Source organism: Falco punctatus (assembly GCF_963210335.1).
Source record: "Falco punctatus genome assembly, chromosome: 16".
Classification (NCBI taxonomy): Eukaryota; Metazoa; Chordata; class Aves; order Falconiformes; family Falconidae; genus Falco; species Falco punctatus.
This window is the reverse complement of record NC_137596.1, coordinates 436,729-456,746: the sequence shown is the minus strand read 5'-3', so window position 1 is coordinate 456,746 and position 20,018 is coordinate 436,729. Positions and strand designations below refer to the sequence as shown.

General features: G+C 52.8%; 2 protein-coding genes across 2 annotated transcripts; both read right to left on the bottom strand.

The window, feature by feature from the left end:
- Positions 1-146: 146 nt before the first annotated feature.
- On the bottom strand, positions 147-2,751 carry RBM7 (RNA binding motif protein 7). Its single transcript, XM_080366949.1, has 5 exons — positions 2,576-2,751; positions 2,210-2,372; positions 1,526-1,628; positions 1,173-1,266; positions 147-712 (listed from the first exon to the last, which is right to left on the bottom strand). The coding sequence occupies exons 1-5, from the start codon at positions 2,669-2,671 to the stop codon at positions 296-298; spliced, it is 873 nt and encodes a 290-aa protein (XP_080223075.1). The 5' UTR covers positions 2,672-2,751; the 3' UTR covers positions 147-295.
- A 3,774-nt stretch (positions 2,752-6,525) lies between these two features.
- NNMT (nicotinamide N-methyltransferase) lies at positions 6,526-8,093 on the bottom strand. The gene is made up of 3 exons (XM_080366952.1): positions 7,812-8,093; positions 7,179-7,386; positions 6,526-7,077 (listed from the first exon to the last, which is right to left on the bottom strand). The coding sequence occupies exons 1-3, from the start codon at positions 7,969-7,971 to the stop codon at positions 6,642-6,644; spliced, it is 804 nt and encodes a 267-aa protein (XP_080223078.1). The 5' UTR covers positions 7,972-8,093; the 3' UTR covers positions 6,526-6,641.
- Between the last annotated feature and the right edge of the window lie 11,925 nt (positions 8,094-20,018).

Genomic DNA, 20,018 nt, shown 5'->3' with positions numbered 1-20,018 from the left:
TACAGAGGTGGCCCCCTTCCACCCCACTGCAAAAGCATCAACAGCTGCTTCCCTGCAGTACGGTTTCTCCAAAACGGCAGCACATCGGGTCATTTCCCCACAAAAAGCCCTGAGGTACAGAGTTAACACGCCTAAAATTCAGATGCTAGTTTTGGAGGGCTACGCCGTGAGTAGTTTTACAAACATTAAAAGGTAACTTTGATGGATTGGTGGGTATTTTTTTATATGTGTACTCAGTAAGAAACAGATTGAGCATTCTCTGCTGTCAAGTTCTTTGAAGCCTGCCGCACAGGCGTTAATGCCGCGCCGGGTGCCACTTGGCCTCTCTGTAGCTCTCCCTCCGGTACTCATGGTTCCAGCCATCACCGTGCCTGTCGTCATAGCCAGGTTCCTCTCTGCCTGCCCTGAAGTGATGCTCGGCACCAGCATCGTGCCCCCTCTCCTCAAAGCCGTACTCCTCCCTCTTGCCCCTGCAGTAGTCAGGGCCCCGGTCCCCAAAGCGCTGCTCACGACCAAAGTGCCTGCCGTCCAGGTGGTAGGGGTGGGTGCTCAGCCTGCCCTTGCGTGACACAGGCATCTCTGGGCGCCGTGGCATTTGGGAGGCTGGCAAGGGGTGGAAGCCATGAGGAGCATGCTGGTAGCCAGGCAGGGCAAAGCCAGGCTGCTCATACTTCCCCCCGAACGGGGGCTGCTGCCACATGGTGCTGTTCATCTGTGAAGAGACGAGGAAAAGGGTTGGTGGGTTTGGTATGCTTGCCTTCCAGGAGAGCACTCCAACCAGCCTGGGGCCGAGGAAATGCTAACCCCTGAGCCAGCCCCCAAACCACACGTTAATTGTGCTGCAAAGGCAGGGGAAAACAAAAGTTCTTTGTTTGGAAATGAGAGTAAACACTAACTTACAGGACAGCTATTACCAATGGCTTCATCTTAGGATGTTTCATCTTGGGAGCTGAACTCCTAAAGCTCAAGGCCCTCCCTGACTAACTGCCTTGGTAGCAGGAACTGTAAACCTCCTGGAATCATCATTTCAATGCTCCCAAAAGATATTCCCACCACCTCTCACACTCATTACAGGAAACAAATACTCAAAACTAGAGACAACTCCACCAGATGTTATCTGTCAGCTGCAGACAACTGCAGGGTCAGATGCCATTAGTGAGCAAACAGCGTACCACCGCTTGTCTCTGAAGGTTCTCAGCAAGCGGCAGAGACCGCTGTGATGATGTGAATCCCGCTGCTACCATGCTGTCAGGACCCCTGTCATATCTGCAGGCAAAAAAACAAATAAGGAATTTTAGCTTTAAACACAGTTCCAGCGGCATCTGCACCTTAGTGGCGTTTCTCCCATTAGAAGCAAAACAACCATCCAAACATCAGCTGGAACTCACTACCATGGTCAGAAACTGGGAAGAAAGACCAAACTGCACTCAGAAAGAGAGCCAGGCACACAGCGAACCATGCAAACGCTGTTTTCTACTTCAAGCTATGCGCACGTACCCCCCATGCGTGCTGATGGGGCTCGTACCTGCTGCAGTTTGAAGCCGGATGCAGCGTGCTAGACAGGCTGGTGCTGGCAGCTCCGTGAGGGGAACACAATGGATTGCCATCTTGAGATGCGTGACTGCTCCCTTAAGAGAAACAAAACATTTCATGAGGCCAACAAACACGAGTTAGAGCAACTTGAGTCTGAAGAAAACTGGTAAGACACTAAAAGTTTTCACAGGCCAAATCAGCCCTTGAGTTTTGGCAGTGACCCACACAGGCACACGATCCAGTCTCCAAAACAAGGTGTTGCAAGTGTCTTAATTAAGATGCAGTTGGGTGGCAATATTCTGGCCAATCTGCCTCATTTGACTGACATCAGAGGCAACTTTTACTGTTTGTGTGATAATTTAGATCAGCTTTCAAGGGTAATATATAATCAAAAGAATATAACCAAAATAATAATTAAAAAAAAAAGAAACAAAAGACTCAGCTCAGGGATTATGCTTGGCTGAAAGGTGCTCTGCTAAAGCCCAGGGACAGAAGCACACGCCTGCTCGCCCCCATCGTTCCGCTAAATCACCGGCTGTGAGGTGCGGGGTCGTCTGGTGAGATGCACACGTGCAATTTACTCAAATAAACATAAATCCGTCGGACGCTGAGAGGGGGCAGCTGACAGCCCATTTGCTTTCTCTCGAGGTTATTTACTGTTTCTTTTTGTGGGTACCTGATCGGAACTGGATTTTGATGGGCCTTCCGTACAGTTTGATCCCGTTGAGCAGGCTCAATCCGTACGGGACGGATTCCTCATGTTTGAAATTCACGAACGCAAACTGCTTGGGCCTGCCGTCTCTGTCCTTGGGGATTTTAACCGTAATTACCGGGCCTGCCTGCGAATCACGAAATAAAGGCGTTAAAAGCAAAACGCAGCCGCTCTCCCAACAGCCGGGGGGCGGTCGCCACCCACCGGCCGCGGCCCCTACGAGCGCCGCGCTGGTTTGTCCTCCGGCGGCCGCCGTAGCCCGGCCTGGGCCCGCCCCGCCGCCCCCCCCGGTATAAAGCGCGGACGGGCGGAGCGGCTGCTTGCCGGTACCTGGTGGAACAGCTCGAAGATGAGCTCCTCGGTGACCTTGGGGTCCAGGTTCCCCACGAAGAGGGTCCGATCGGCCTCGGCCGCCGCCGCCCCCATCGCCGCGGCCGGGCAGCCCTCTCCCAGCGGCGCCAACGTTTGGCTCTGCGCAGGCGCCGTCGGCGTGACGTGCTGCGTCAGCGGGCGTGGGCGGGCGTGCCCTGCCCCTGGCGGCGGCGGCGGGGCCGCGGCGCGGGAGGGGGCCGCGGGGCCGGCGGCGTCGCGCTCGGGGGCTGGGGCCGGGGCCGGGGCCGAGCGAGGAGGCAGCAACCTGTGGGCTCAGAAACCGGCCGGGGCGGCGGGAGGGCCCCGCGCCTGTGAGACGCCGCGCTCCCACCGCCCCGCTGCCTCCGGGGCCGCGCAGCTCGGCGGTAACTTAGAATAAACCCTGTTTATCGCGGTGGAGTTGTCGCGGGCACCAGCTGTGCGGCTGCGATGGCTCGCAGCGCCGCGGGGGTCGCGGAGTCTCTTCCTCTTGGTCAAACGGCACCTCTTAAAAACTGGTACGGACTGAAAACCCACCTGAATTAGTGGTTTGCGGAGCGGAAGATCTGCATGGCTCCCGGTCCCTGCAGCGTCATGGTGGGAAGTGGGTGGCCCCTCTGCAGGCGCTTTTCCCCCTCCCCAGCTGTGGTTTCAGCTGCACCCCTCGTGGAGCTGGGGTGTCCGTGTCCCCGGCCCCCCCTTGCGGGGCTGGGGTCCCCCCTCGGCACGAGCGCCAGGCACGGACATCGACATCGGTTGGTGTCAAAAGCAGCGCGGGGAGGAGAGGGGTGAAGGCAGCTGGAGAGCAGCGCTTTACGTTACGGGCCGCCGTTGGGTGCCATTGCTGCGGGCCAGGGGGGCTGCCTGGGCCCCTCTGTTACATCTCAATACGAAGTGGGCGCTTTGGGGTTTGTCTCTGGGCAGAGCGCTGGCCGGTTGGCCCCCAGCTACTTTACATCCCCAGGTATTACACAAAACAGTTCCCTGCCCTCATCACTTGATCAAGTACTGTTCTTCCCAGCAACTGCGATCCCCGGGATGTTTGTGAAGATGCCGGGTGTGAAACAGGGGTGTTTTCCATCTGGGAAAAAAATGTTGAAAGGGGAAGTTGAGCCTTCATTTTTCATTAGATTCCAACATGTTATGGCAGATCCTATTTTCTTGTTAATTAGGTGCTGTTCATTTTCTTCACTTCATTACTTACTACTGCACCTAGAATTTATATTCATTTGGTTTAATCGTGTTCGCCTGGTTAAATTCTAAACAGTTACTCATTCAGAAAGGAAATTACTACCTCACTTTGCCAGGACTTCCACTTTGCCTTAATTTCCCCAGAGCCTCGTTTGCTTTCCTCTGCCTTTTGGGTTTTCCCCGCCCATCCCCCCCCCACCCCCCACCCCTTTCTGGGTCCCCCTGGGCTTGGCTGGGAGCGAGTGTGATGCTTGCACCTTCCTTGGCACGGTCCACATATGCGGGTGTCTTCCAGCAGGCACCGTGGCCATGCGCAGGTAAATTCAGAGAGCTGCAGAAGGTGCCGATGGGCTCAGGCATTGCCCATCGCAGCCTCGCGCTGCCCAGGCTCAAAAAAAACCCAGCAAGAGAATGGGGAACTACTTCAGGTTCACAGGCATGCTTTTGTAATTCTGTTGTGGGTTTTTTCCCTTTTTGTGTTACTATTTTATGCCCTTTTTGCTCTTCAAAGAAGCAAAATGGAAAACCTGAGAGTTTTTTGCTCTGAGGGGGCAAAACACATGCTTTAGCTGACTACTTTTGCTCTTGATGTGAAGGTGCTCTTAAATATTACAGAAATTTCAGCCAATGCCACTCGCTAGGAATTCAGAAGAGGCTCTTTGTGTTTTACTTCTCCCTCTTGCACCTCCTCGCCTCCTATAGCCCAGCCTAGCTGTCCAGGACAGCAGCGTTCATGCAAAATGAGCAGCTAGTCCTCAGAGCTTTTGCTTGTGCCTCGTGCAGCTCTTGCCCTGCCTTCTGGGTTACGACTCAAGCCGTAGCTCCCCAACACCTCCCTTCCAGCCAGAGGCTCTGGCTCAGCTCCAGGGCAGTGCAGGAGCCCAGTGGCCACTTCGCCCTTTCCACATGCTGCCTCTGCCCCTGGCACTGGTTGCAGGTGTCAACTGTGCCTTCCCTCTCACCTGGCCACAGCTCCCACTTCTCCAGTTGTTCAGCCATGACTTCTCTGAGAGTGGCAGTGCTGTGGTCGTGGGGTGTCACAGCACTAGCAAAACTAGCCAGCTGCAACAAGGCTTTTACCATCACATACCAGGTTAACTTCAATAAGTAGTTCCCGCACCTTGCCCCAGCACAGCCACCAGCAGGGCTGCTCGATCAAAAGCTGATGCCCAAAAATTCCTGCAGTCTGACAGCCATAATTATGCCCACTGATAGAGAGCAGTCACAGAGCTGCTGCAAATGATGGTCCTTTCTCTGGAGAGCAGGGTCACACCAGCTAATGCAGCAACAGCCCACCTCTCCCCCACGCTGTTCTCATTATGGCCATTGAACTTCTGGGGGCTGATAGGCAGCTGTACAGAGAGGGAGAGCAGCTGACAAAAATAACAGCCACGGTTACTACTGAGTAGCATGAGCTTCAGTCGCTGTTTTGCTTCGCTGCTTTGGCTTCATACTCGGACACGGGGTGAGTTGGGGTACATCACCACCTGCAAGAGGAGGAGGGAGATGGGAGGAAGGAAAGGTGGGGTCCCACCATCTCATTTTACACCCTCCCCATCATGCTGGCTGCGTCCTGCCATTCCCTAAGCTTGCATGGGCAAGGGGAGAGCTGAGCCATTCGTCACCCGAGTCAGCGTATTCCCAGCATGAGCCTGACCTGCCACCTCAGGTGCCACCGTGATTCCTGTTGGTGAGCAACAGGCAGAATACGGCCCAGCCTCCTTGCTGGGAAAGGCTTTCAGCAACTCCTGGCAGTTGCAACAGAAGGGTAATTGTAGCTACAAACTTCTCCGTAAGGGAATCGCTGTGCTTTTTAAACAGACCATAAAAATCCCCAACGATGCCGACATTCGAACAGTTAAACAGCGATTAAAGACGCCAGCACTACAAGACCTGGGCATGTTATTTCCAGAGAACATGTCAGCAGCTGCTGAATTTCTGCCTTTACTGCACCGCGCTAGCAGGCACGGAGGTCTTTATGGAAACAGTGGTGTTATATTCAGCGTTAATTAGCGAGCGGCACAGGTCCTGAGCTGCCTCTGCATATCCTCTGCTTGTCAGCTCCATTTCTTGGAGCTGGGCAATGAGGCCATTGCTGGCACTTGCAGCAGTGCCAGAAAGCCATGCTGCTTGCACAGGGCATGCCGGTGGCTCCGGGGGTGGTCACGCCAGGCAGAGCTGGGGCTGGCAGTGTCATCAGCGTGGTCTCTTTCTTACTGTATGCCTCTGTCAAAAGTAGTAAGATTTGTGACAGGACTCATCAGTATATATCCTGTGAGAATATTGCTGGGGCTGCAGCATTCTGCCAAATGATTTTTACAGGTTTACCAAAAAGATCAGCAGGTACTTTTGGTTCTGTGAGTGCTTGGGGTTGTCTGGGTGCAAGGTGTGCTGCTCCCCTTGAGAGCATCCTGGGGTTTTTTCCCCAACTTTTCAGACAGGTCATGCAGGATTTGCCCAGCAGCCAGTCTGGGTTCGGACTGCATTTGCAGCCAAAGTCTTTTCCCCACAAGAATGGATTTTGGTCTTAACAAAGCACATTGCGGTTGGAAGAGGGAAGCTTCTTGGAAGCTCTGCTCCAGCCGGGGAGGGTGGCAGGGAAGGGAACTTGGACGCAATTACTGTCTGTGGGCTGGGGTGAGCCAGTGGGGTTACCCCAAACCTGGTTGCTGGCGTGCAGATCGGGCTTTGAGTGCTGGTGCTGCCCGTGTCACACAAATCCCAGCCTGCAGACACCATTAGAGCACTTTTGAGTTTATTTGCTTTCAGATAAAGGGGTAAAAGGCTGTGGGTTACATCGGCAGGCATTTTTGAAACCAGACACGCTGCTGTTTTCCTCCCCAGCACTCACACCCTATTCGGTATTTGAGGCACGCCTGCGTGCCACAAGGCTCAACGTGGCTTCGCAGTCTGTGCAGACATTGTCGGGCAGGTACGACTGGACCTCACAGAACCTCACATCAAAGCCAGCACCCTCCACAGCCTCCTCCACCATGTTTCTTTCCAGGTGGAGGCATGAGAAAACCTGCTTGTTGAAGGCATAGTAGGTTTCCCGGAGGACAGTCACCATCACCAGGTGCCCGCCTGGCTTCACGAGGGCACCAATGTTTCTCACAGCACTGCGGAAAGTGGCCAGGTCCTTGCAGGCAGCCTCCAAGCAGAGGGTGGAGATGATGCAGTCGGCAGGAGGCAGGGGCACGGGGTCTGTGGGGTTGGCTTTGGTCACATCGCACTTCAGAACCTGCTTCACCTTCTTTCTCAGTTTCTCCTCTTTCTCAGCCCACTTCTCCCTAGCAAGGAAATATAGGAATAAATAGGTGAAGGCTCATTAGGTGGTTATTTAGCATCTGCGCCTGCGGCTTCATGCAGAGCAGGAGGAAGCCTGTCTCACCTGTCCCCTTCCAGCTCACAAACATATTTCACCACTGGCCTCCAGTCGAAGGCTCCTGGTTCATTCTTCAGCCATTTTTCCAGCTCCTGGCGGTTCTGGTCCGTGTAGTCCAAGGCGATGATCTCCTGAAAGTGCTCACAAGCAGACAGAAGCTGGTAGATGGTGGGGCCGCAGCCGACATCTATCAGGGTATTGCCCTTCAGCCCGTCTGGTGCAGAATGGGGGGAGAGACCAGTGAGAATGGAGACTGTGCCCTGGGACAGAGACACCCCAGAGCCCTGCCAGGCTGTGCCTCCCCTAACCAGAAAGGCGATCCCGAGCGCCACGGACCAGAGCACTGCCCGCGGTCAGGAGCAATGCCCACTTCGGGGGCAGAGGCGCTGACTCCATGCCCACCCTTGCCCAGGCTGGGTTTAACAGCGTTTCCAGAAACTGCAGAACAACTCCGACTGGCCGTACCCACCATGCATAGATACACATGCGTGCGTATGTATGTATAATTTAAGAAAAGGCGTGCGTGCATGTATTTACACAGCGCGCGGCTCGCCCCGGGCTGGCACGCGCGGAGCAGCCGCAGCCGCGAGGCAGAGCTGCAAATGGCGCCGCGCGACGCCCGGCGGGGCGGCTGCTCACCCAGGGAGAACATCTTGCACAGGCTCCTCAGGTTTTGCATCAGAAACGTGTTCGGCCGTCCCTGGCTGTCGCTCAGGTTGTAAAATTCTTTCAGATACTCCCGAGAGTCGAAACTCTGCTGGTAAAACTCTGCGTCGGTGAAGACTGCTGGAGCGGCCATCCTACCGAGAGCCAGCGCTGCTGCCCGCGGCGCAGCCCCCGCCGTACTTTCACTTTCAGCCTCCTCCCTGCGTCCTCTGCTCCGGCCGGACACGCGCCTGCTCACAAGCAGGGCTTTCCCTCGCCCGCGCGTTCCACCGAGCTTTACTTTTTCCGCAGTAACTTGCTATTGAAGTGCCCCCAGCGGCCCCTGAGCCGTGCGATCCCCTGCAGGAACTGGCATAATTAACGGCAGTCCCTGGGATTACATTACACGTCCCTGGCTTTACAGTAATTGATGGCACTAAACCGGTACGGTGCGAGTTGGTGTTGCTGGCAGTCGCAGCCCGACAGCTCTGCAGACAGCATTAGTGCGTCCGACACCTTGGCTTCTTAATAGCGGATTGAAATCGGCGTGTTTGGTAATACAACACGGCAAGGAAGTTTTAAGGCCATTAGATGCCCTGGCAGAGGACTGCCAGCATCTCTCCAGCCGGAAGGGGGGATGGCTGCCAGCCCACGCCTGCAAAAATTCCCATTCTATTTCAGTGATTTTGTTGTTTTGGGTTTTTTTTTCAGGTTTTCCGTGGAAAACTGCAAGTTCACCTCCATGCCCTGAAAAGCAAAATATTCCCAGCCTCGGCGCCCGGGTTTTGTCTCCAGAGCCAGTCCCAGGCCCCGTGCCCCTGCCTGCAGCATGCCCGACGGGGTATCCCTGCCTGCACCGTGATCCTCCGGCAGCCCCTCGCACGCAGTGCGGGGGGACAGGGAGCAGCGGGGTGCGTGGAGGGGCTGCGGTGGCAGCAGCCTCATTTGCCGTCCCCGCCACGAAGAGGCAGCAGAGCCCCGCGCTTGGCGCATCCCCGCAGCATCTCATCCTCTTCTCACTCGCCCAGCAGCAGCCGAAATGATCAAACGGGCTTAGGCTCATTACCGACTCCGAATCTATATAATTGGCCTTTGCTTTTTTAAAGATCTGTCATTAGGAGCGACAGGCGCATCATCCTCAAACTAATAAGCGCTCGGTTAGATCCTGAGGTGACTTTGCTTAACAAACCCTGATCGCCCGCACCGCAGGCACAGCCAGACCTGCCTATGCAAAACCCACTGCTGAAGATATGAAGCATAAAAAAGGATGTCAGCTTGAAAGACGAACACGTTAAAGAGGTTTTCTTCCGAGAGCAAGGCCAACAAAGAGTGGACACTGCTATTTTGCTGCACTGGCCCCACAAGAGCTCCACCGGCCTCAGCAAGTAGATCTAGAGGCATCTTTGCTGTCAGACGTCAGCCCTTGCAGCAGACCACGGGCACTGCCAGCCTGCGAGCCCTAAGATACATCCTATTAATGCCGGGGGGGGTTGTTTCCACTGCCTGAAATCTCAGCACTGCAACAGGAACAGGAGGCAAAGGAGAGGTGAACCGGCTTCCCTGTTAAATCCTTGGAGCTCAGGGAAGCGTTTGAGGTGCTGCACACTGTACCAGGATGTGGCCATCCAGGCTCACACCCCATCATCACATGCAGCAGGCTGCAAGGGGATGCTCTTAAGAAAGGGAGGATGCCTGCAGCAAAGCTGATATCAACAATTAGAGTCCAGCGATGCTTGCGCCTGTGCCCCCAAGGAAAGTGCTGGAGCTGGGACTGAGCAGCAATGCCACCCTGCCAGCCCCGCACCTCACTCTGGGGGGTCCCTGTTCTCACTCCTCATGGTATATTTACATTTTTTCAGAAGGTTGCTTGGCTCACTTGCTTTTCACTCCCAGGTCAGGAATCTGCCTGGGTCTGGGGGGCTGTCAGGAGGAGGAGGAGAGGGTTCTGCTTTCTGCAGGGGAACACAAGGAGTGAAAGGAGCGGTGGGCAGACATTCCCTGCTCCTCGCCACCCTCGGGAAGGACCAGGGAATCATCACAGTGCCCGATGAGAGATGCCAATAAAATCAGAGCGATCCCTGTGGCTCTACCGGGCTCAGCTCTGTGCTGAGCAGCACCAAGTTCACAGCAGGGCTCAGGGAGCAGCCTGAGCCTCAAAGCCAAGCCTAAATGCACGTGCCTTTGCCAGGCTCTGAATTTATTGGTTTTTAAGATACCAAGGTGAGGTACATAAAAGCAGTGCGGACCTGCAGCCGGCTGCACTGTCGAGGCTTGGGCTCATTTCTGGTGTTGTTTGCCAGTGCAGCACTTACAATTCAATGTGTAGAGCCTGGTTTTACTCATTGAATAACTTGACTTGGGGATAAAAGTATAAACCATCAGCGCCCAGAGTGCTGCAGGGTACCTGAGAGTGGGAGCGGTGGAACATCTTGGGGCTAGCAAGCCCCTGCTCAGCACACCTGGTTGCCAACGCTGCCAGCCTGGTACTCCCCACTCCTGGAAATCGTATGCAGTGTCTCTGCGGCCCCCTGAGCTGGGAGTAGCCCCTTGAACAGCTCTGTCGCTCCAGCTCTCTGTCTCTATTGAAATCTCAGCTCCAGATGTCTGATTTCCATTTCCCCCCCATACTTTTAGTTCAATCAAAGTGTGTGATTAGGGCTCTGCGGGCTCCATTGTCATCTCTACCTAAGTGCTTCTCTGATTGATATAAACAGCATTTTGATATTTACGCTGTGGAACGTATTGCTCTGCTTACTTCCCTGGATAATGCACAAAATCTGCCATTACAGGGAGGAAAAATAACACACACACACACACAAAAAAAAAAAGATGTCCCTGCAGAAAACTGTCAGGAGGGGAGAAGCGGAACCCTCCTTGGTGGGACAGGACCATGCCCCATCAACCTAAGCGGGAACATCTTGGCCTCATCTCATCACCTGGGCAGCAGCAGCTGGGGAAGTCATAAAGGGCAGGGAGGGGGTCACAGGGGTTTTGGCACCTGCAGCATCTCAAGGTGTTAGTGGTTTGGGCTCTGTGTGGCATCTGCTGCTAGCACAACTTGTGCCAGTGTCCGGGAGCCAGATTGAAAGCAGCCAGCTAGTGCCTCGAACACAGGCTCTGTGCCAGGCTCTGCCTGGGTTTGAGCCTTCACAGCCCCAGGGCTGGTCCTGGGCTCTGCAGCCAGCAGCACCAGAGCCCCCCCCTGCTCCAGCCCACCCCTGCTACCGGTTGCACCCTCTGGCTGAGTCCTTGCCCCAGGGCAGAGGTAAGGCACCCGGTGCTGTCGTGGGGCACAGAGCTGAGCTGGGGTGCACAGGGAAGGGAGGTGTGCTTCAAGGCTGGGGCTAAAAGCACCCTTTTATCTTGTTGTATGTGCTTTTTTATGCTGGACTGAGCTTTAGATGCTTCCGCCTTCATATTTGCAGGAATATGTGTAAAGAAAACACATGAAAAGTAAATGTTTCTTGTCTCTGATACTTTTTGGAGAAAGGGGTAACTGTTCTTTTGCTGAAAACAGTGGTTATTTGGAGAAGGTGTAGACAATTGTGCTTTTAAAGGATAAAATGCATGTATTTTCTGCAATGCAACAGCTCCTCAGGGGCTTTTTGTAAACTCCACAGCTTTCTCTTGCAAGTATCCTTAGGTTTCTATGGGTGCAGGTTCCCCCTGGGGTGGATCTACGTGGTGGCAACATAGGGGTCCCTCGTGGCTATCCGCTGGGATACTGGTGCTTTTGATGGAGTTGGTCGGAAGTGTGGCAGTTTGTTGTTTCGGTTGTTGCGGAGAACATTTTTTTTCCGTGTTGTACTTCATCAAAAGCATTAGACTTCAAGCTTCTTGCTGGGCTTGGAGGAATACGCCCCCCACTGCCGTGCCTTTCCCCCCAGGGGCAGAAGCAAGAACAGATGCTTGGCCAATTTTCTCTCTTGTGCGTTCTTCGATATTATCTTAGTTAAACTATATGTAACTAACAAAGGGGCACGCTGCTGGGATCTTGCCCCAGGTGTCACCCTGCAGCTTTTGCTCCCAGAGAGGCTCCTGCCTATGGTGGGGAGCAGGAGCAGCCGGGGCTGGGCAGCACAGAGCTGGGAACAAAGGATGCCTCTTCCTCCGCGTGGTGCAGACGATCCTGAACAAAAGGTTCACGTTCCCCTGCACTTTTTTTTGTCGTGTCGTCGTCCCCCCCCCCCTCCTTTCTTTTCTCCTGCACTTCAATGGAGATCTAAACAGTTTTCTGCCTTAAATTTCTTTGTACTGCAACAAGAAACTAGCAATTAGCTATTATAAAGCTGTTTTACAGTCTTGTGGAAACCCTTTCCATCCACTTTGTTTTAAATGGGTATATCTTTTATTCCTAGTTTTCGGGAGTGTAAAACTTTACAGCATTTGCTGCAAACCTTCATACTTTGCTTTGTGGTTTATTGCTCCCTCTGCAGATATATCTTACTCATAAATAAGGCTTTCATCCCTACAGTACTTGACTAGAAGCTGCAATGCCTCTGAGCAGTTTCGTTAACGGGACTTTGCCTAGAAAAACTCAGACCTCAGTCTTTCCTTTGCCTGATGGTGCAGAGCTCTGTAAAAGAGCAGTGGCAGCAGCAGGTTACTCAGCCAGGCTATCTATGTCCCAGCTGGCAAATCCCCATGGCTCTGGGAGATGGGGAAGGTGGCTGCAGAAAGCTTGGCACGAGCTGGGTCTCTGTGCTGGGGTCGCTCTGGGCACAGAGGTGGTGGAGCCTTGGAGCAAAGGGAAATGTGAATGTGCCTGCTGCAGCTGCACCTGCAAACGTGCTGAGCTGGTGCGAGACTGCTCCCGCCACTTGTCCAGCACCTTGTGCGGTAAAGCAGCATCCATAGGCACATCTGAGGGGCAAAGGTACCCATGGCACTTGGTGTCAGTGCTCTGCCCTACGGCTCAAGAAACCTGCCTGTGCTGCAAAGCTGTTCTCGTTGCATTGTCAGTGCCAGGGTGCTCGCCAGCCTTGGCACTTGTGTGCTCTCCCCCAGCACGTTGAGCTGGGTGACAGGCATTTCTTTGGCTCCTCAGGAAGATGAGATGAGATGTCCAACTGCCCTTTTCCCTGCTATTAAGTGGGATGCCCTAGCTCCCCTCACAGCACAGTAAGTCAGCAGGGCTCTGGGTGGCAGAGCGGCTGGGTTTGGTGGCAGCAGGAGCTGCAGAGAGCTCTGGAGTGCACTCAGGGCTTGTGTCCCTCGTGCTGGCAGCTGAGCAGTGTTTGTTGCCAGCAGTGCCATTAACCTCTGCTTGTGGAGCCAGGAATGCAGCAGCAGAAAAAGCTGCTTCAGGGGGCTGATGCCTGCAAAGGGAGAAGCATTTGCAGAGAGATGTACTCTTAGGGCCATGTCCCTCGTGGGTGCAAATCAACCCCAGAGTGGCTGCAGCAGTGGCTTCAGTCAGTGGAGCTGAGCTGTTGCTGTGCAGCTACTTGTACTTGGTGGGCTACTTCAGGTGGAGAGTTTTCCCTCTTTAATAGGGATTGTTTATAGGTTACTTTTTCAAAACCTCTTTATTTTCCCTTGATTAGCAATGAGTCTGCTCTCGGCTCCTGCGGTATGGGGGGCAAAGCGATAGAACCGATGAGGCTAAAGACAGGTTTAGGTGTGAGTGGATGCGCCGGTGTCTGATGACCACCCTGTAGCTTTTATCTCAGTGGGAGCACTGAGAGGGGCTCTCTTTTAGCCTACTGCCTCTTTATGTGAAACTCATAAAGATGTGCTGTGCTTGACATCCCTGACTGTGGCTGATGTTGGCTCAGGTGTCCAAAAATCATGGCAGCCAGGTTAGGGGGCAGCAGGCTTGCCAGTGTCTTCGTTCTTTAGCAGGCAAACCAAAAGCCATGGTGTGGAAATGGAGGCATGCTGGGGTTTTATGCATTGCTGTTTCTGTCTCCATCCCTGAGAAGGGGATGAGCCGCTTGACATCCAGGTGCTTGCAGTGGGTCCAAGGGGAGAGGCAGGGGGACTGGTCCCTGCTGCAGACCCAGACCAACACTATTTTTCCAGGACTGTCATGACACAAAGGATTTGGAAAGGTGTGGGATATTAATTGCAGCTTTCAGACCCCTGCATGCTACATGGTAATTTCATCACATTACGGCGATAGCAGTTTTAAAAATCACCCTCCTCCCATCCCCTTTTAACAAAATACATTTTGTTTTGCAAAAATGCATTTAGGGCCAATTTGTTTAGTCCAGAATGGCAGCAATTAAAGTAGTGTTGTATTTGGAATAAATGGAGTAACACTCATGTAAGCATGACCTCTGCTGAAAGAATGAAACTGGCTGGGGAGCAGCAGCGTGGGGTACCTTGCTGCAAGTCACCAAAAACAGGATACTTTATGTTGTGCCTCTGAGCATCCCCACAGCTGCATCATTAAAAGCTACTTTACCAGGGAAAAATGAGACCTATTTAAAAATACATTGGTTGCATGTGTCCCTCCCTGCCAGCCAGGCACGATGCTCCTCTTGGCTCCCCATGCGCGGCAGCAGCACCCCAGCATCCCCGGCTCTGGGAGGTACCAGGGTGGCCATGCGCTGGCAGGCGTTGCATTAGCGGATGGTTTATGGGACCATTTGCCAGTGCCAGTACCTGCCACCAAGCCTCCAAATGTCAGCGCTAGGTGTGGGGAGACAGGTGATGGGAACAGGTGGGCTGTGTGGATCTCTGGGGCCCCACTAATTCACAGGCAATAAATTAATGACGGGAATGGAGACAAAGTCCTATTCTGGGTACAGGTGATTGAGCAATTCCCTTCTGGCAGGTGGAGGGAAGGAGGGAGGGAGACCTGTCATTGTCAGACTGCCTTTGATTTCATTGTCTGAGCCAGCCTTAAAGGTATCCTGTGTTCGGCACTGACTTTGCTCTTGCTTAGGGTTTTGGAAGTGGTGGTGAGTCTCACTTAAAATGACGAGTACCTCTGCTAATTACACAAGGCTGCTTATTTGCAACATGGGCTGTCTCTTACATCTTCCCCATAAAGGAGCCAAAGGTTTCCTTTGCTCCCAGAGAGATGGGAGATTGTCAGAGCTAATGACATCAGCCCTGTCCGTCAAAGGTGTAAACCCATTTGCACCTGCACAGACCTGGTCCCCAGCCTTCGTACCAGGTGTGGGGTGGGAGCTGGCTTGGTGGGGCAGGGGGAAACCCTGGCAGGGCGGGACATCTTCCTCAGCCCCCTGCCACCCTCCACTTACATCCCACCTGCCTCCAGGAACACGAGTCAGTGCTGTGCAGGAGGGAGCTTATGGGCAAAAGGGATGCTTTGGTAAGGAGCAGTGCTGAAAATACTGAGAAAAGGGAAAAATATGGGAGTGGCACTTGATGAAGCCAGCTGCATAACAAACCACCCTTACCCGCAGACTCTGTGTCAGCATGGTTTCAATTTAGTCTGTGCTGTCTTTATAGGATTCCTGAGTTAGCCTTTGGAAAACCAGTATAGGATTTTTGATGCCCAGTGAAGATTTTCCCATAGCAGCTATCCTATAGGAATTGTATTCTCAACCTGTGACTTGCCTGGGAGGGGAAAGGTTAATGAACACCTACTGTGTTACTTTTATATGCATTAAACTTGCTTGAAAATTTCAGGGGTGGGTTTTTACTCCAGGCCGTGTTGGGTCCTCCTGACATTTAAATTGCCCTTTCTCCAGGGACAGCGATGCTCATCTACAAGCAAAGTTTGGGGTCCCTGTGCTGCAGCAAGGCTGCAATTCAGAGTGTGAAAAGGAGAGCGGCTGTTTTATTAATCGCATGCCTGCCCATGATTATCACCAGCATTTACAGTGGGAGCAGCCAGCCCTGTGCTGAGGCAGTGTGCCGGGTCCCCAGCATGCCTCTGGAGCCCATCCGGATCGATGGCTTGATAACCTACAAATTAACAGGGAATAAGCATCGCACCTGCTTTAACTTTTGCATTGCACAAATGAGATTTTTGTGGGTTATTTACAGCTGCAGCTGGACATTGGGGATATTGCTGAGTGAAGTTGCTGGGATTAATATGTCATTGTGAACTGGGAGATGTGAACCTATAACTGGCTTGGAGGGAAGTGGGGCTGGCTGGGCTCAGCTGGTGGGAGGCAGAGAGCATGGGGCTCTCTTCAGCTCTGCCTCTAGGAAGCACTCTGACCTCGGGAAACTGCTGTCATGCTCCCCAAAATGGAGAAAATAACTCAGAGTAACGCTTGTGGGTGTGCACAGCTTTGATAGTGTCTGCTGGTGTTGGAGACCCTTGGCTTGGGACTGGGCAGAAAGCATGGTCGAGGGATATACCCCATTGTGGAAGACCTTGGGACTTGGCAGTTCACTTTCAGCTTGAGGGAGAAAATGCTGGGAAGGAACCATAGGGGCTGGACCTGCCTGGTCCCACAGCTGGAAGCCCCTTCCCCTGCAGGTGTCCCCTTCTGAAATGGGGGTGTGTGGGATGAGAGGAAAGCCAGCCTCAGTGACTGTAGTGCAGCACGCAGAGGGATCGGGGATGGGGGGAGAATTGTTAACAAGGCGTGTTGGGTGCTGCTGACGAACCTTCTCACCCTGCAAAAAATGAGGCTTCCTGGGAGTAGGCTGCTGCTACCCGGCCCAACAAGCCCGCGCAGATGGCGGGGAGATAAATGACGCCATCTCCGTACTGTAGTGGCTCGGCTGTAATTTCTGAAAGACATTTATTGGAGGCAGCCTTCCCTTTTTCAGGGACTGTGACTCCTCGGGCAGAGGGAATTGTGACGGGGAAGGTGGAAAGCGCAACCCCGCGTTACTGATGAGAGCGGTGCCCAAAACCCCATCCATTCCTCTCCTCCAATTTTCTCCTCTGACAATTTATAGGTTAGTTTGATGCTTGAATAGCTGTGTCTCTCTAGTAATATGTATTCTCTGTAAGTATTCCCCGCTGTGGCATATCCTAAGAGAACTCCATCAAATAATTATCTTCCCTTTTATTTATTCACAGTCTTTTCACTCGATCTGCATCACGATAAAATATTCCAATGGTTTCCTCTTAGCACTGAGCCTTCCCCAGATTGTAAAGTGTATTTATGTACAGTATTAAATCCGCCCTGTGTGGCTCTTTATCTCGGCACTTTCCCCATTTGATGCTGCTGTTGGGTGCTGGCCCCAGCCGCCTCCTGCCTTGACACCCTGCATCACCGGGGCACGCGCTGAGCCTGTGCCACTTGCCTGAAGCCTGGGGCAGGAGCAGTCTGCAGGGGGCTGAGGACAAGGCTGCAGGCTGGTATAGGGGGATAGAGAAGGGCAGCCCCACCGGGGAACCTTCTGGTCTCCTTCGTGCTTTGAGCTGGGATGTCACTGCCTTACAGAGCAGAGTTGCCCGCTGTCAGCAGCAGGACGTGACTGCAGAACGGCTCAGTGCAATCAGAGCAGGGAAGAAACCAATAACCTCTTTTTTTCTTTTTTTTTTTTTTTTCTTTTCTCTCCCCACCCCCCCCCCCTCCCCCTGGAGGGTCTGAAAGAGCAGCACTGCTCTTCAAGAACTCATCTGGTCTCCCTGGGCAGCCAGCTCAGCCGACGACCTCTTGGGGAAGGCTGCATCTCTAAAAAGGGCTTGCCATGCAGAGGGCAGCTTCTTTTTTATATAGAAGGTGATTTCAGGGGACAATACATGGAGTCTGTGTGATGGTTTCCAATGCTGGTGAGTGTTTAAGAGCCATCCTTGCAGGATGTGTGGGCATGCTGCAGCACAACTGTCACCTGTGGCAGGGCACATACCTTCTGCATGGAACAGTGGGTCCATCTTTGCAACCGGGGCAACTGCAGATCTTGCATAGTAGCATTTCCCAAACCATTATATCCTTACCTTCCTGTGGATTGTGGTGGGCTATGTGTCAGCCTAACAGGGAATATTCCATGTTCCATGCATCCGTTTGCTGCTTTAAAAATCCACCATGCAAGAGGGTGGGAGTGGTGGCTGTGCCCACCCAGACTGTGTGGGCAGCATCTTGGTGAGTGTCGGTGCCCCTCTGCAGGCACAAGTCTTCTAAGGGTTTTCTGGGCTGAAAGAGTCACACATTAAAATTGAAAATCCATAGCAATGCCAGGGAATGTCACAGAAGAGCTCTTCCACCCTCCAGGGCTGAGGGAAGCAAAGCAAGTTTAACTTTATTTTTAAGTTTTCTCCCACTGTTCTTTCCAAGTATGTGAGCGCTTCGAAGCTGGGAGCCCGTGCGCTGCAAGGCAGAGGCAGCGTCTGCGCTCTCTGCCACGTCTGCTTGCTGTGATGCAAGGACAGCGGTTAATAAGTTAGTCATGGAGCAAAATAGCGGTGACCGTTCATAATCGCAGCTTTTATTCCCCACTTTGCCTATAGTCAGTGTAGCTGGTAGGCGGAGAGGCCAAGAAAAGGGGTTGCTCCCAGAAGAGGGAAATGCTGGGGGGAGGACCAGTCATGGTGAGGATGATGCCCGTGACTCTTCCGCTTGCTCAGCTCTGGCACCTCTTTGACGTGGCTTCCCCTCAAATTGCGGAGAGGCGAGTTCCCTAGCAAGGGTTAACTGAGTGTATAAAATTGATTGCGATTTTAGTAATTCAGTATAATCACAGTCTACCAGCAGGTTGCTTTTCCAGCAGGAGGGTTTGGAATTATTTTCTGGAGTTTGCAATATAGAACTTAAATTAAGCCTCAGAAGTCAGAGGAGCTCTGCTGCATCTCTAATGTGGTGCTAAATTCTCAGCAGCACATTCTCTGTATTAAAGCCTTTGCTAGCAATTAGGTTCATTAACTATCACAATACCTTATTTATTACTCGGCATGCCATATGGTTTCCCAGCTAAAGAATGGCACCCATTCTAGCACAGACCATTTGGCATCATAAAAATGTTAACAAATAATGTTATGGCTCTCAAGGGCAAAAGGGTTCGCTGGGTTGCAGGTCTGAACGGCAGGAGAGAATATGAAAACATTTTTCTTCTATGGCAAAATAAAGAATTCCTCGAGACAGAAGTATTCAAAGAATATCACGCTCACATCACGCAAATGGGAGTTTTATACATGCCCATAATGGTTATGTCAATATTTGCAGCAGGCAGCGCTCTCACTCACCTCCTTTTCTTCCCCCCTTTTCTCCTCCCTCTGAGCATGGACCTCATTGGGAGCACTGACAGAGAAGGACCCACCTCCACATACGTGTGCCGTGCTTTATACCTTGGGATTGTTTGGGGTTTGGAATTTTGTTTATGATGATGCTAGCTTTCTGGTGTGTGCGACTCCTGGGGCTGGGATTAATTATCAAGCATGTGTACATGGCATTGACTTCTACACCGCAGAAGGACCTGTAAGGGTTGAAATTGCACCAGCGGAAAGAGCAAATTGGGAGCTTGATCGTGGAATATAAAAAGTTAGGTGTTCTGACCCTGAAAAGAGCAAAATCTTAGCTGTACGCTTGTCTGGTGGTCTATGGAGGAGAGCACCACCTGCATGCAGCCCAGGCTGTAAGCATTACGCAGAGTGCGCTTGCGCCTGGCTCCTGTTTCCAGCAGGATTAGGATTATGAGAGACGGGCAGCATTTCAGGTCACAGAGACTTGAATTGTCTCATCTTGGGCATCATGTGGCCAACACGCAAGGAAAACATACTTTTTCCATTTCTGGTCTGTGACTGGGTCCCCCTGGAATAAACATGTCCAAAAGGTGATTCTGGCAAAGTGCAATTTACATCAAAGTAGCAAGGAAAGCACAGATTAAAGCAGACTTTCTGATCCTCTGACAGTACCCCCTGACAGCCTCCAAATTTCCAGAAATCTGTCAAACAGCATGGTCTTGAGGCACAAGTAACGTCACTGAGTGTCCTGGATGATGCTCACTCTGCGCTGAAGCGAGGCGGTTTCCCTCCGAACCTTCTCCAAGCTGATTCCTGGTGCCAGCTCTCTGATTTTCAGGATTCACTGGCAGATGCAGGGTGCTGCTGCCCCTTGCTGAGAGCACGGCTGGTCTCAGGAGGGAGGTGGTGCATCCCACTCGGCCTGCTCCCCAGATCAGTGTCGCACTCTGCCCTCGGGTCCAGCCTTGCCCTGGCTCACCAAGTGGGAAGGGATGCCACAAGCACGTGAAGCCCGGCAGACTGGAGATGCATGTTGCATCATTTGCAGTTGCAGTCCTGGTCAGAAGCCTGAATGGTATGAAAACCAATGAGAAAACAACTCTTTCAGTGTCTGCATGAGCTGAGATACAGTGGCTGCA

Bases quoted from the DNA above. Each gene is read 5' to 3' on its own strand.
- RBM7 (XM_080366949.1), bottom strand. From the start codon at position 2,671: ATGGGGGCGGCGGCGGCCGAGGCCGATCGGACCCTCTTCGTGGGGAAC. The intron at 2,373-2,575 runs GTACCGGCAAGC...CGTGATTCGCAG, and splicing joins TCTTCGAGCTGTTCCACCAG to GCAGGCCCGGTAATTACGGT. The intron at 1,267-1,525 runs GTACGAGCCCCA...TTTTGCCTGCAG, and splicing joins CCGGCTTCAAACTGCAGCAG to ATATGACAGGGGTCCTGACA.
- NNMT (XM_080366952.1), bottom strand. From the start codon at position 7,971: ATGGCCGCTCCAGCAGTCTTCACCGACGCAGAGTTTTACCAGCAGAGT. The intron at 7,387-7,811 runs GTGAGCAGCCGC...ATTCTGCACCAG, and splicing joins GTGCAAGATGTTCTCCCTGG to ACGGGCTGAAGGGCAATACC. The intron at 7,078-7,178 runs GTGAGACAGGCT...TTTCCTTGCTAG, and splicing joins TGTGAGCTGGAAGGGGACAG to GGAGAAGTGGGCTGAGAAAG.